Consider the following 16,095-nt stretch of genomic DNA (forward strand, 5'->3'; position numbering starts at 1 on the left):
TCCTTTTAAAGACCCCCAGGGTAGGAGCCAGCACCACTTTTTTTGGAAGTTGGTTCCAGGTCCTAGCCACCCTGACAGTGAAATAGTGCTTCCTGATATCTAGCCTGAAACTATCCTCCTCTAGCTTGTGTCTGTTGTTTCTTAAACTTCCAGGATAGCTTGGGGGAACAGGGACTCTCCCAATGCCTGCTGGTCCCCCTTGACTAATTTGTAAATGGCCACTAGATCCCCCCCTCAGCCTTCTCTTGTGGAGACTGAACAGGTTCAGGTCCCTCAGCCTCTCCTCGTAGGGCCTGTCCTGCTGGCCCCTGATCATGCGGGTGGCCCTCCTCTGGACCCTCTCCATATTGGCCACATCCCTCCTGAAGTGCGGCGCCCAGAACTGGACACAGTACTCCAGCTGTGGCCTGACCAGTGTCGCATAGAGGGGGAGGATCAGCTCCTTGGACCTGCTTGAGATGCATCTGTGGATGCACGACAAAGTGCGGTTGGCCTTCCTGACCGCGTCCCCACACTTTCAACCCATGCTCATTGTGACATCAATGATTACTCCAAGATCCTTTTCTGTCTCAACACTGATGAGAAGGGAGTTTCTCAGCCTGTAGGTGTGCCGCTGGTTCTTCCTCCCCAGGTGCAGTACCCTGCACTTGTCAGAGTTTCTGTCCCAAGCTTGGTACACAGCACTTCTCTCTGTCTGAACTCCCCTGACTTTTCACAATATTTCAGTCCCATTCTCCAGAGTTCAGGGTACTGGCTGTACTTCAGGAATCCAAAATATAAACACTTACCAGTTTGGCTGGAAGACTGAACAGCATGAAAAGGAGCTCGAAGAGGGAAAGGACTTTTTAAACCAAGGGTTGGGTGGGGAGGGGGAAGCATGCTTTTTTTTTTTTTTGAAGAAAGCACATAGAACATCTGCAGCATCTCTAGAAATCCTACTTCCTCCCCACAAACCCCTAAGGCCCCTATACAACTTTACTGAAAAAGTTGATGTCTCTAGTGGGTTATGGAATAGAGAAAATCCCACACAATTTACTGATTCGTTTTGATGCACTGGCTGGGGGAGTAGTTAGTTGATTGCACGATTTCACAATGATTACACACTTATTCATACAACACAATTTTATTTTAAAATTCTTTGCTATGCATATAACACTGCTTAGCTTTAAGAAACACCACAAACATTAAGAACACAATAATTTCATATATCATAAACAATGCTCTGAATGCACTTCCTTCCCAAACAATGCTATAAGAATTAGTGTTACAAAAACAACTACAATTACAACTAAAAGTTAAATTTGAATCAATACTGTTATTTTCATAATATACTTACAATCCTAGAATTCCAAGAAGCCAAATACCAAAATATGGTTTCATTCCTCAGTAGTACAATTTAATGGGTTGGCCTCAGTAGTACGGTTCAATGGGCTTGCCTCAGTAATACAATTCAATGAGCTGGCCTCAATACTGATAGGACTAAGTCCCCTTCTTTCAGTCCCTTTCGGGCGCTCTGCAGCTTCAGTGTGAACTAAGAGATTCGTGTTCACAGAGAGGTTGGTTCAGGTGATCAATCTGATCCGGCCTACACTTGCGATTCTTCCTTCGTTGTTCTGCAAGTGAAGTCACCTCCAAATTGGGACAGTAAGTTACAGTTTTTATTGAGTGAGCTGCTGTCTTGGGCCACTCCTACTCAAACCTGTCATTACCCCCAAATTTGGGCTCGGATCTTACTCAACAGATTCTTTTGCTTAGAAATTAGTTTCTTTTGTTGATTATTTTAAATTACTTTTGGGGAACTTCCATATCACTGCAAGTGCCCTTTTCTTACCAATCTGTCAAAAGGCTTGATCTCTCGGAACTCAGGATATTTGCTCTTTGTAAAAGACTTCTAAAGATAAAATTCAGAAGTTAAGACTTTAAACAAAGTCAGGACCTTTTGCACGTAGTCCAAAACAATGACTTAGATAAGGAGATACGTCTTATCTTCTTCCTGAAACTGGCTAATGGGCAACCATTACAAACATTCAAACTATTTCATTCAATATGACAGTTGAGTTTATCGATCTAGAAATATTAGCACAGCAAAAAGTGAATTCAATCTGTCTGGTGGCAGAAAATCCCAACAGCTGCTGAGTGGAACCACTATGAAACAGTTACTTGATGGGTCTTTACGTCTTTTAGAAGCAATCCTTTGAAGAAGTCTGATAGGCAGGAAAGTGCAAGTAAGATCAAATTTATGAAAATACAAAGTTTAAACATCTGGAAATTCAGTCAAGGATGGGTTGAATTCTTCCCCTTTATCTGCTAAAGCAATTAATCATGGCACCTGTGATGTGTTTTAAATATTTGCTGACTTTGTCCTTTATGCAGAATATGGAATTAGAGCTTTGTTTTGAAGACACTGGGGTGGCACTCCTGTTTGTAGATGATATTTGTACTGTAGACAGGTCACAGATGAAGATGAGTGGTGTGTGATTGGCTGGGCCACCGTTCCACACTGGGAATAGAAGCAAGATATGAAGTTGCATTCTAATTTAGAGGGGGAATTAGAGTGGCAAATAAGTATGCTTGGAAACCACATGTAAAAAAGCGAAATGTAGAAAATCTCTCGAATGTTTTGGGATTAGAATGAGGACCAACAAGTCTTTGATCTATAGCTGGCAAGTGATAGATGGAATTGGGTTGGCTCATTGTGAAGGTGAATTTGAGGAGATCTTACCACAGGGGAGATTGTGCCTACACAGTAAGTCTGAATTCATACATATGAACATGAGATGGGGAAGATGGCTGTGTGCTTGTATGAGAAGTACATGGAAGGTGATAGTGTCAGAGTGTTTGTGAAATACAGTAGCAGGGCGAAACATAGGGGTTGTCACACTGTAATCTTTCTACTCCAGTTCAATACCAGATATTTCAAAGGAGGAAACTCCTTAATGTGCAATTATGGAAAGTTCTCAGACTCTAAGGTAATGAAGGTCATGTTAGTTGTAAGTACCTTGCCCATATAGGAGATTTCTTAATCTGATCAATGGTTGGCCTATATCCTGAACAAAAATCAATATCCTAAATATTTTTATATCCATCCTACTGCAACTGTGGCAGGGCTCATTATGTGCCTAAATAATTGATCCTTTTATGAATCCTTCTAAACTCTTAGACTTTGTGATATCTTGTGGTCATCACAATCTTGTTCCACAGATTAATTATGCATTGTGTACAGTAAAAATATTTCATCTGAAAATGCATCATTCAAAAATTTATTTCAATAGCCTCAGATTTCCCTGGTCACTCTCTTCAGACATAAGATTAAGTATTTAATACTTGAGGTTGAAACTGGGATTTTTTTTTCCAGTGTTAGTAGACGTGCGTCAAGATTAGGCTTAATTTTGAAGTCATTGCTGTTGGCATCTTGCAACTTCTAATGGATAAAATATCCACATCACTAAAACCACCATTATCCTTGCTGAGTGGCCTACTGAGATGATCCAGGTTTAAATGAATCTGGCAAATGATCTGCCATCCCTGCTGTAAAGGCATCAGTGTCTGTACTGAGGCTGAGGCACACTGGCAGGGTGATGTCTTGTGGAAATGTGTGCATCCACACCCTGTATTATGCCTGTCTGATTTATAGAGAACACCTGAGGTTTGCTGACACACAGTCCAGTGTGTTTTACAAGAATCTAAATCACTCAAAATAACTTAGAAAGCAACAATGAAAAACAAACTTCACAATCCAAACTTTGGTCATTCCTTGTTTCCTGTACCTTTAGGAATCAGGCTGTTGACTTGGGAAATAGAGCAGATAGGAAATGGATCATTCCTATCAGAGACTGGAAATAGATCATAGCATAAACTGATTTTAAAGCTAACATCTGCATAGACCTTTCCCATCATAAATTGAATTGAGCTTTAAGATGTTTGTGACAATTTTGTCACAGGTCTCTTGGCCATGGTAAGAATCCTGGCATTTTTATTTTACTTGGGATGTCTAGGATTTGTGCATAATTGAGGGATTTACTTATAACGTATTTAGAAGCTTCTTGACTAGTACACAGTAGCATCTTTCTGTTTTGCTTGAACTGATTCCTGTTGCAGTATGAAAACCAATCTTCCCCTTATTGCTGCAATTGCTTAGGCATCAGATTTCCTTGAAGATAGTAAGCGACCATGGCAAAGGTTGTTACTGTCTTAGAGACACCCACCATCTCAGGCAGAGAACAAGTGATGCTGGGGCTACTTGCATTGGAAGACCTCTGCTTAATGCAGCCATTTGCTAATAACATTTATTACTAAGAATGTAGACTGCTCACTAAATTACACACACCTGCTGGAATTGACACTGCTAGGAGCTGAGGCTAATCATCATATAGCCATGTTAAATTATTTTGCTTTATTTGTGAAGCAGCTGAAAGTGATTTATAGATGAAGATTACCTATTGTTTTGCCTTTTATTCAATGAGTTATACCAATGAAAAGCAGTTGTAAAATCCTACTGTTCTGATGTAGTGCACAGGAACAGTGAATGGAGACCATGTTCCCTATGGTGTGGAGCTTTCATGCTAAACAATGAATATAGAAAAAGGGGAGAGGTCAAGAAAGCACTTCAATTGTGTGAACTGTGCTGCACTGTTTAGACTGAAACATATTATGCATTGTTTAAATGTGTCGACTTCGTAAGTGTAAGAGGATGGTTACCAGTGGGAGGCAATCCAATAGATGTAAGTTGCTAGTAGGAGACTTGAAGGATGCACTCGAAGTACAATGGAGGAAGCAGTTATAGATATAACAACACCGTTCATCAGAGGGCTCCAAGCATTTTATAAGTGATGTCAGCATTATTGATTAACCTCTTTTACTGCTAGAGAAACTGAGGCAGAGACACTGAGCACATTGGTGGCAGAAGTGAGAACAGAACCAAGTTGTTCTGAATTCCTGTCCAGTTTTCTATTCACTAAGCCACAGTTTTCCTTGTACAGAGCATGTCAAAAAGGCACAAGCATGCAGAGGCAGCCTGTGGGGAAGGAGGAAGTAGCTGAGCAGATATTGCCTCCATGCAACTATTTTCATTTTTGGTTTTGGATACAAGCCACCATGGCCACTTTTTGTTGTGGGGGGAGTCTAGGGGGTGGAGGGATGTACCTGACACATCACATTAGCTGAGACATGCACTGACCATTACAGGTTCCAGCCTCTTTGCACACAAACTGCCAGAGGCTGAATGTGGAAGAGTAATATCTAAATTTAAAAACTGACTAAACCGCTATGAGCGTTGCGGTGTAGGAAAGTTCACAAGAGGAAGGAGAACTTCCGTAATACTGTCATCGCTTCTAATGTTGCCGAGATGTGGTAACAAGGTAATGATGTGAACGGAACAATTTTTGCCTTCCCCACCTGCTGAGCTGAGAGTGGGGTGGAAGTTCACCCTTCATACTACTGTTGGCTGCAAAGGACCAACTCTCTGGATCATCATAAATTCTAGTTTATTGGACAGGATGTGAAGTTACCAATAAAATCATAAATGCAAACTTTGAGTGATGAGTGGTACTGGTCACCTTAACATGCGCGCACACACATGCACTCACTCATTTAAACCCATGCACTATAGTATATAGTAGCTGCTATAGTGATTGAGAGCACTGGTGTCAATATATCTACCTGAGGCCCTGAAGTCTGCTGTCGATGGTCAGCTTCCTTCAATTCAAGGTGATGTCTTCTCCAGAAGGGGGTCACCTGCTTGTCCTTCTATCTCAGTAGGTCAGGTGCTGGATGAGAGGGCACCACTGAGGGTCACACTTCACTGCCTTTTATCCCTTTCTGGCAGACTTGTGTGATCCCCCAGCATCATCTTGGCTGCCCGATCTGGAGGTTGCTGTCCCATGTAGGTCTTGAGTAGTGCATGACAGCTGTTAGTCACAGGGGTCTCTGCCTGCTGGTACCTGAAGTTTTGGGAGTCCACCCTTGACTTATTGACTGAATGACTGTATTGTCATGGGTTACAGGAATAGTCCATAGGGTGGGTGCTCAGTTCCACGAATCAGTTCCTTGGCTTGATTAGCACAAAATAGCTTGTAGAGTTTTGTAATGGTTAGTTCCTCTGGCTAGGCTACTGTCAATTAACAGCCAGACGTACTTGGTTTGTCATTCGTACTCCCATTCATTCAAGGGACCGCCCAATATAGCAGATTTTATCACTTTACAATTACAATGCAGATTTTAACAATGGTCCAGGGTGTAACTTCATTCTACAGGGAGTACATTCCTTAAGGGTTTAAAAGTATAACATGCAACGTGCCATGGTAAAGACAAGACAGATGAAATATAAAAATGCACTGTTAGAAATATATAAAAATGCAATGTGAGATACTGAGGATCAAAGGCTACTGGGGACAGCAAGTGAGTTAGGTTAGCACCAGGATATATTTACAGTCTTTGAAGTGGATATTTTAGTTCTTTTGTTTTCTTTAGTGACACTCAGCTTAATTGGTATGTAGATATAGTTTCTAGGTTTCTCCTACAGAAAGCCACTTCAGCTTCCTGGCTTGCTCTGAGCCTTGCCACACCCATGCAATGAATGTGCTAGGTCTCTGCCAATACAAAGGAGGAAAAAGAATTGCACAAAATGTGGGGTACAGACAAGAAGGAATTTCTGTTACATCAATGTCCAGAAGGGAAATGTACGAAGGGGGCTTTCTACTACACTATAAACAGTCCAATCCGAAGTAAAGATGATAGCTTATGGGCAGCCCTGTATCTTCATGTTTTAATTGTTGGTTCCTTCCTTTAATGAAATAATACAAACAAAGGAACATTTCCATTGCAGAATCTTGCCAATAAGTATTCACTATCTCTTACCAACTACTGCTGTAGTCCCAACTGTGCTAATTTATGCTAAATGAAATTAAGCAAAACTTCCTTTCTTCTCACCCTACAATAATTTACCAGCAATACTGATTGACTGTTGAGTATTCACTCTTCCCTGTGGCAGATCTAGTCTCTCTGCAGCCTTCAGCAGTTTGGCAGGATTTGGGACTAGTTATGCTCCATTTAAGAATTATTTAGTGTGTGTTATTCTTTTCCTTTATTTCTGACAGTTTCCCCAAAAATGTGATGTGGTCTATTAATCCTTAGAATGCTTTGTAGCTGGAGGGTGCTGACAGAATGGAAAGGTTGATACCTGGGTGAGGAACAGGAACCTACAGGTCAGCTCGGCAGGGATATGAGCATTTAATGCAGATATAGCTGCAGAGTTTAGCAGCTAGAAATGAGTCACTTAGCATGACCATGGGAGTTGCTGCTGGTTCACACCAGAGAGGAAACTTATTATTAGCAGGCTCCACAAGGAAGCATTTTACCTACATCACTGAAGTTGGGCTTCAAGATACTGGGCTAGCCCTTTCTAGGAATGCTAAAGTAGTTATTTATGAAGTGAACTTACACCTTCCTAACCCAGATCTCTTTGGCTGAGAACACTGAAGGATAGTGACAGCTTGGCTCCTGGGTTGAGATAAAGATTAATAGTTTAAGAAAAGATTGGGCAGCTCTGCATCCAACCAGCATCAACAATTATGTTAACTTGTATTTCACACTTGCCTGAATTTTCTCTTGGTTTTCTTGTCTATGTACAGGCAGAGAACAGCTGCAATTAATAGCATTTCTTCTCCTTTCACAACCATTTCTTGGAAATATCAGGCCAGTGTTTATTAAGCCTTCCTTGGCATCCTAAGAAACACAGACAGCAGCACAACTGGGAAGGGGGGCAGGGAGCAGAAAAAATAGCTGCAGCTAGTACTGTCCAGGGCCCAGAGCTATGCTGTGCCTCTGCTGCCCAACTTTTAAAATGTACCGTTTAAGAAAGATTAATGGTCAATAAGTTGCACTCCAACATCTAGAGCCTAGAACCAGGGGAAGAACTAGACAGGATCTCCCTCCTTCTCTCAAGATAGGGAGGATCTTATGGTCTTCTAAAACTGGAATACCTGAAGAAATCATTTCAGCACCAAACAGCCAGAGGTGATGGTCTTTCTTTACCATCCACAAAGACATGTCAATGCAGATTAAAAAAAACAAAAAGACAGTAGGGAAAGATTATGTTGGTTGGCAATTGCCATCTGCACTAAAATTGTAAAGTAAGGAACATCAGCTTAGTCATGACTCCTCTAGTTATGGAATGAAAAGGATGCTGTGCAGTCATTCACACAGAGTACCATCCTGTGATTTACACTAGCTGTTTCTCTCACTTGCCACTTCCAAAAATGAAACCCATGTGTTTGTTTTTTTTACTTTAATGGCAGTTTGTTTTATTACTGGGCACAATACATTTTTACTTCCTCTTATACACAAGGCACAGTAACATTTTCCTTCCTCTTTCCCTGTTAAATACAGGTATTTAAAATAAAACAAGACACAAAAACAACGCCCCCCCCAAAAAACACAAACCATCTTGGACTAGTTCCACGTTTCAGGAATCCGTTCTTTAGAATGCTTCTTCTACTTCTTGAAATAGCAGCAGCTTTGTTACAAATAAATTTAATATCTGTAAGCTTCCTAGATGAAGCTGAAGAGTTTAAGCTTGTAGTATACATCCTCAGCTCCATTCTCCCAATGCTATCAGGGGATTTCCTCAGCCTGTCAAGCCAAGGTATGCCAAGATGCTTTAGTCCTTGAAAGCAGCCCAGGCACTGCACAAGACACATAGGATCACCTTAAACTTCCAGCATGTATGAAAGAGAATTCCCAAACTTCTCTCTAGGTGACATATAGGTATTTTACACCTATATACATCTAGAACAGCTGGGTACTGGGTCTGTGCAACACAGGGCAGGGATAGTCAAAATGCTTTTATTCTATACCCTATTCTTACAAGGACTTGCATCACACGGATGTTTTCCATACAGCTAGAACCATCCCTAAATGAGTTAATTAAGTGGTTTATAGCAGCATAAGGTCAGTGGAAGCTCTGAGTAAAGCTCCTCTTGCTAAAGGCAGCTTAACTCCAGAAAACTGATCTGAAGCTCAAAGGCACAAATGCAAGAATGAATCTGTGCTACACCCTGCACTGCAGGATGGATGCCTCTAAGCAGAAAGCTTGGCCTTTTTGCACCCCCCTTCCCCAACCTCTCCTTTAAGAAATACACTATACCCATTTACAATAAATACATCTTCAAGTTACAAAAATAAATGCATTCATCTGTTCCTTTAAGACATAAAAGGTAGGACCCATAACAGCCTACAGAGGCAAGTTAAATATTGCACAGAAGCCCCAGCATTACACTTTAAAGTCAAATGATGGTACTGGTGGCAGGAAAGGGAAGATGGTTTCATTTGGCATGAAGCACATTCCAGTCCCCACCACTGTACAAGCAGCTTTGCCAATCTGAGGTAGAATGGCCACCACATGCTGTTTAAAACTCTATTCTGTCCTGCTCAACTGATGTCCAAAATAAGAAGGGAAGCATTCCAAGTAGAATTGCCTCCTCCCCCATTAACAAAAGAAAACAAAAAAGTTAATGCTTGCATCAATTCTCAGAACCAAATTTTACAGATCTTAACTCAACCAGCCTAATTCCTAAACCAGCTAGGAGACCAGCAGTAGCCACCTGGTTTCCACAGGTGGAAAGTGGGAAAGCTGTACTGACCCTACATCACTAACTTTGCCCTTCTCTGCCCCCCCCCCAGTTCAGCATTTCATTGGAATTAGAAAGTGTGTCCTTATTTTTCTGCCCCTTGGGTCTGTTTGCCGTTTCCAAAGCACCTCCTATTTCAGTCCCTTGACTTCTGACAGATGTTCACCTTCCTCTAAAGGCTCCTCCTTGTGGCACAGACAAGGTAGGATAGAAATGAGGGCCTCCTCAATGGAAAACAAGTGCTCGTCCTCCACCTGGGGACAGAAGTAGCGCATGAAGTTCACCAGCTGTAGCAAGTACTCTATGTTGTGGCCAGCACGCCCACTGGAGACTATGATTTGAGCAGCAATGTCCTCTTCAGAGGCTGGACCAAGGTAGGAGGGATTCTGAGGTGTGGCAATGTAAACCAAGGCCAGAATGGGCTCATCAGCATCCTTCTCCAGGGGGTAGAACTTCACCAGCTTGGTATCATAGCCCCCGAGAACAGCTTCTCGCATGTTCAGGTACTGGAGTGATGCAGCAATCTGCTCCCCGCAGACATGGTAGGCAACGCCCCACGTGCAGGCCTGAAATTGCAAGCGAGGGGATTATTTGATGCAGCAGAGCAGACAGCAGCCAGGCGGGATAGGACCTCAGGAGGTCATCTGATCCAGCCCAAGGGAAGCAGGGCCTGCAATGCAGGGGGAGCTTGGACACCCCATAGCCGAGCTGCCCGCATCCCAGGGGAGCAGGGCAGCAGACGAGGGGCCCCAGGAGAGGGCAATGGACAGGGTGTCATCCCCCCCCAAAGCAACCGGGATGGTCAGAGCATCCTCTGCATGAACCACACCTCCTGCCCGGCCGCACTCACCTCGTGGTCCTCCAGCAGGGTGGCCACGCGCCCGGGCTGTGGGAAAGGCACAGGGTTAGTACGGAGCCGCTGCGCAGGCACAGCCCGCCCCGCCCCGCCCCCAGTCCCATCCCCATCCCCGCCGCACCCCGACCCCGGCCGTACCGCCTTCTCGCTGCCGCGGTGGAAGGTGTCGCCCTGCCAGAAGCGGCGGCTGTACCCACGGATGAAGCCCACCTTGCGGGCGCTAAACTCGAAGTCGGGCCGCCAGACCAGCGAGCCGTAGCCAAAGATCCAGACCGGCGGCTGCTGCGGGGCCGGCGGCACCTGCGGGGTCAGCCCCAGCAGCTTCATGGCGCAGCGGGGCCCGACTTACCCGGACCACCTATGAACGCGACTGCGCGCTTTGTACTGCAGCGCCCGCGCCCGCCGCCTTTTATATGCCGGCTCCTCCGGGCGCCCCGCCCCGCTGTCAGCCTCGTGCCGGGCCGGCCCAATCGGTGGCCCCGGCCCCGTTCCGCCTTTGGGACCTGCCCGCTCTGATTGGGTAGCGGAGCCGTCCATCTCGTGAGGAAGCCGCCCCCGCGCGGATTGGCCGGGCGCAGCTCGCGCACTCTTGGCGAATGATGCAACTGCGCCGGGCTCTTTCGCGGCGCAGAGCGGAGCATGGAGCAAAGCGGCCGGCCGATTGCGTCAGGGCGGGGGCACGGGGCGGGGCCTGCGTGCCGGGCAGCGGGCGCCGCGGTGTTTCCGTCTCTAAAATGGGTTGATCGCAAGGGCTTCCTGCCGCAGAGCCGCGCTGTGATAAGGACGGGGCCGCCTGAGCAGGGAGCCGGTGCCAGAAGAAAGACGCAGCCTGCAGTGAAGGGACATAAAGGCAGAAGCCAGCAGGCGGCTGTGCAGTGGAGAACGACCCCGGATGACCTGTCAGATGGCTGAATGATGTAGCTGCAGAGCCGGAGCGCTGGAGCCCCCCTCCTCCTGCGCCTGCCCCCCAGTGCTAATGACCTGCTTGGTGCCTGATCTCAGGCCAGCCTGTAACTCGCTGGGGCAGGGAGCAGTTTAGACAGCCCCAGTCTTCTACATGAACGTTGAAAACCGAGTGAAACAAGCAGAGCGACCAGATACTAGCACCTGGCTCCTCTATAGCACTTTCTATCAGCAGCTTTAAAGTGCTTCATGGAGGAGCTGGGGATTTGTATCATTATCCCTGACTGTTGATGGATGGTCAGGCTGAGGCACACATTGGTGAAGTCTTGCAGTCAGATAAGCACCAGGAACAGGACTCAGCGCTCTAGTCTACTGGGCAGGTTTGTCTGGTGGTGTCATCTTCACACTTCATCCAAGCCTGTTCTGAGGCTCCACTTCATAGTTTCATAGTAGCTAGGGTCAGGAGGGATCTGAACGGATTATCTAGCCTGACCCTCTGCCACAGGCAGGAATGAATGCTGGGTTCACAAGACCCCAGACAGGTGATCATCCAACCTCCTCTTGAATTTGCCCAAGGTAGGGGCGAGGACCACTTCCCTGGCAAGTTGGTTCCAGATTTTGGCCACCCTAACTGGAAAATATTGCCTTCTGATCTCCAACCTAAACCTATTCTCCGTCAGCTTATGCCCATTGTTCCTCGTCACCCCAGGTGGTGCTGGGAAGAAAAGAGCTCTGCCTATTTGCTGTTGATCCCCGTTGATGAGCTTGTAGGCAGCCACCAGGTCCCCCCTCAGCCTCTTCTCGCTGAGGCTGAACAGGTTCAAGTCCTTCAGTCTCTCCTCGTAGGACCTGTCCTGCCCACTCACCAAGCGGGTGGCCCTCCTCTGAACCCTTTCCAGGCAGGCCACGTCCCTTTTGAAGTGCGGCGCCCAGTACTGGATGCAGTACTCCAACTGCGGCCTGACCAAAGTCACACAGAGGGGGAGTATCACCTCTCTGGACCGGCTTGAGATGCACCTTTGGATGGACTTGTTTTTACAATCAATGATTTACTTAGGAGAAATCACAATCTTGCAACAACTGCACAGAATACAGGCAACCCTCCCCCCCCCCCATGCGGTTTTGCTTAGTGCCATTTCACTATAGTGCTCATTTTAAAATCATACCTGATTCCACTTAGCGCTCAGTGAGTTTCCTTATAACGCTGAGCGGGTGAACAGGAGTGGGGAGAAATGGCAGTGGCAGGCAGAAAAGCAGGGAAATGGCGCTGGCAGGCAGGGAGGTGAGTGGCAGTGAGTGGGTGGGCAGACATGAGCACAGGGCCTGCACTGGTGCCCCAGGGCCAAGGCCTGTGAAGGCCCAGGGTGGGGCAGCAGGAGCATGGGGCCTGGGCTGGCAGGGGCTCTATGGAGCCAGGCTGGACTGTGCCAGCGGGGAGAAGGGGGAGCTGGCCTGGAGTGACCACAACTGTGGTGATGACCACCCCCTCCCCTCCCCTCCCACCGCCTGCTGCTTGGAGGGGACCAACAGTACTGCCTCTATGGCCCGGCCTGGTAACGAATTATATTTATTTACATTAATTCCTATGGGGAAATGGTTTTCGCTTAATGCGGGTCCGCTTAACGCTTGGAACCAATTAAAAGCGATAAGTGGGGGTTGCCTGTATTGCCTTTAAAGCATCAGAAATCCAGCTGGCACTTTGTCCCCACCTATGCTGGTAAGAGAAAGCCTCCATAAACGCAATGAAAAAATTCCTGATAAAGCATATGTGTTCAGCATTCTACAGGAAACAGCCACTGAGTTCTCATTTTCACAGTTAGCTTTATGTACTTGGAATGACACCTGACAGACATCAACTGTATGAGATGTGATGTGGTGCCCATCTAAACTGGATTGCTGTAAGTGAACCATGGACTTCAGAAGAGGGATGCTTTGCTATGCCATGCATATAGTCGGAAGGAATTTGCACTTGTGTGAACCCAGGTATTCTAGAAATACCAGAATCATGATCAAATAGTAGGCAGAGTACAGGCATAGAAGGACATGCAACATTCCTTCTTCTTCATGTCCTGGTGACAAGGGTATTTTAGCCAAATTTGCAGATTTGTTGAAATCTGACAGGGCTGCACTTACAAACACTTCCACTATGGCCTTAAACTTGCAACCTCTGACCTATCAATTATGCAGCTTTAGCATCTGCACCTCTCCAGCCCCCAGCAGATCTGCCTTCATTCCATCTTTCCAAACATCTCCACATCTGCAGATATGGTGACAGCAGTGTAATTTAAAGGTCTCAGTCTCTTGACCCTGAGACATGCAGGACAACTTCAGTGAGAGGTGCAGGTACTGATCAAGCCCAAAGAAGGGATTGGGTGAGGGGTGGAAGTTTCATGTTAGAAACTGCATTTCTCACCGAGGAAGCCACAGCTATGAAGGAGGGCTCAGGTGGGAATTGATTGCTCTATTTTCATGCAGGTGTTCCGAAATATTGACAGTATTTTATGTTCCGCAGAAAGTACAGGGATACTGGCAGAGTCCTGGGACACTGATTTGTTGGAGATTGACGAACCAAAGCCATGCACTGATTTACCACAAGAATACCTTCCTCTTCCATTTATGGGAACAAAAAGGCCTGTTTACCAAATTGCAATCTGGTGAACGCTGTGGACCAGATCATCAGCCATTTACTCACACTGATGAGCTGTTACTCACCCAAGTAGTCCCACTGAAACTTCTCATGTAACAAGCATTACCAGAATTTTGAAACAAACATTTGATTGTACAATAGTGCATTGTCTATTGAGCCAAGATCATTGCGATGAGATGTATGCTTCACGGACCGTATGGAGGATTGAATCCAAATGCACTGTGCATTGGCAACACATAGGGGGTTGTGGCGGTGCACCCCCTGTGAAAAGGTGCCTCTCGCCACCCCCACCTCCATGCCGCCGACACCGCCAGCAGCTTCTGCAGGCAGTCTGCGATCATTTCTGGCCACCACTGGCAGTGTGCGGGTGGTCGCCAACCGCTGGTCAGTGCTCATCACCCCCCTCCCTGCTGCCGACAGCATCGTGGCTGCCTGCAGAACCTCCCTGCTTCCTGCTGTCCCACTCCTGCCGCCAACAGTGCTGCTGCCGCATGCAGGAGCTCGCCATGCCCCCCCAGCTTCCAGGGGCATGCGGCATTCATGGCACTGCATGGAAAATCATCAGTGTCTGAAGAAATATTCAAAGGAGTTTACAGAGGTAATGTTGATGGATACCTGTTATACAGAAGAAGACCAGGCAGAACAGCTCAAGTTGGTAATGACACAGTGGATAACAGAAACATGATGCTCTATAACAAGTATGACTTAGTAGGGCTAACAGAAACCTGGTGGGATTCTTCCCACAACTGGGCGGTACACATTGAGGGTTATAAGCTGTACAGAAAGGATAGAGTGGGGAAGAGAGGGGGAGGGGTTGCACTTTTTGTCAATGAATGATATACATAGACCCTTATCAAAACAGAATCGGAGGAGGAGAAAGTAGAAGGATTGTGGGTTAGTTACATGGGGGTCAAGGAGAAAGGGATTTGGTGGTAGGGGTCTGCTACATACCCCCACACCAAGGGGAAGAACTAGATTTGGGGCTCCTGAGGCAGCTCTCAGAGACCATAAAAACTAGGGAGGCGGTAGTCATGGGGGGCCTAAACTACCCAGACATCTGCTGGGAGACGCAGACAGCAAAGTCCCACCGTTCATGCAGGTTCCTATCCTGTGTACAGGACCTCCATCTGACGCAGGAGGTACATGGTCCCACTAGGGGGAATGCCTTACTGGACCTGGTATTGGCAACAGGGGATGACATAGTAGGAGACCTACAGATCGGTGGTCACCTGAGGGACAGTGATCACCAAATAATAGAATTAATCATAAGATGTCGAGTGGGTAAGGTAACTAGTAGGGTGAAAGTGCTAGACTTTAGGAAAGCTGATTTCAATGAACTCAGGCGTTTAGTCAAGGACGCACTGCAGAGTAGGAGTTTTGAAGAGATGGGAGCCCAAGAAGGGTGGCTGTGCCTTAAGGAAAGGAACCTTCGGGCACAGAGGGAGATGATCCCGATGTGGGGAAAAAGGGGGAAAGGGGCCAAGAGGCTTCCTTGGCTGACCAGAGAAATCCAGAGCAGCCTACAGGCAAAAAGGGGGGCATATAAAAAGTGGAAACGGGGAGAGATTACTAAAGAGGAGTATACCTCCTCTGCTCGCACTTGTAGGGAGGCAGTTAGACAGGCCAAAGCTACCATGGAGCTGAGGATGGCATCCCAAGTTAAGGATAACAAAAAATTGTTTTTTAGATATATAGGGAGTAAAAGAAGGCCCAGGGAGGAATAGGACCTCTACTAAATGGGCAGAAGCAATTGGTGACGGACAGGGGGGACAAGGCTGAACTCCTCAATGAGTTCTTTGTCTCAGTGTTCCTAAGTGAGGGGCAAGACAAGTCTCTCACTGGGATTGTAGAGAGGCAGCAGCATGGTGCCAGACTACCAAGCGTAGACCCTGAGATGGTGCAGAGGGACTTTGGAGGGACTGGATGTGTTTAAGTCGGCAGGCCTGGATGAGCTCCATCCGAGGGTACTGAAGGCACTGGCTGACGCCATTGCACAGCCACTGGCGGGAATATTTGAACACTCATGGCGCACAGGCCAGGTCCCGGAGGACTGGAAAAAGGCC

The 16,095-nt window shown here is 46.4% G+C and overlaps 1 protein-coding gene across 2 annotated transcripts; it reads right to left on the bottom strand.

The window, feature by feature from the left end:
- Positions 1-8,269: 8,269 nt before the first annotated feature.
- Positions 8,270-10,875, bottom strand: CHAC1 (ChaC glutathione specific gamma-glutamylcyclotransferase 1). 2 transcript variants are annotated; one of them, XM_059722989.1, is made up of 3 exons: positions 10,693-10,875; positions 10,477-10,512; positions 8,270-10,192 (listed from the first exon to the last, which is right to left on the bottom strand). In XM_059722989.1, exons 1-3 carry the CDS (start codon positions 10,807-10,809, stop codon positions 9,758-9,760), a joined length of 588 nt encoding a protein of 195 aa, XP_059578972.1. In that variant the 5' UTR covers positions 10,810-10,875; the 3' UTR covers positions 8,270-9,757. The 2 variants fall into 2 exon arrangements, with proteins under 2 accessions (XP_059578972.1, XP_006261435.1); XM_006261373.4 differs by having other exon boundaries at positions 10,621-10,875.
- Positions 10,876-16,095: the final 5,220 nt, after the last annotated feature.

The sequence above is a fragment of the Alligator mississippiensis genome, chromosome 2, assembly GCF_030867095.1.
Source record: "Alligator mississippiensis isolate rAllMis1 chromosome 2, rAllMis1, whole genome shotgun sequence".
In the NCBI taxonomy this organism is placed as follows: Eukaryota; Metazoa; Chordata; order Crocodylia; family Alligatoridae; genus Alligator; species Alligator mississippiensis.

Excerpts from the sequence above, each read along its gene's own strand:
- CHAC1 (XM_006261373.4), bottom strand. The coding sequence starts at position 10,809 with ATGAAGCTGCTGGGGCTGACCCCGCAGGTGCCGCCGGCCCCGCAGCAG. Across the intron at positions 10,513-10,620 it reads ACCGCGGCAGCGAGAAGGCG|CCCGGGCGCGTGGCCACCCT; the intron begins GTACGGCCGGGG and ends CCTTTCCCACAG. Across the intron at positions 10,193-10,476 it reads CCCTGCTGGAGGACCACGAG|GCCTGCACGTGGGGCGTTGC; the intron begins GTGAGTGCGGCC and ends TTGCAATTTCAG.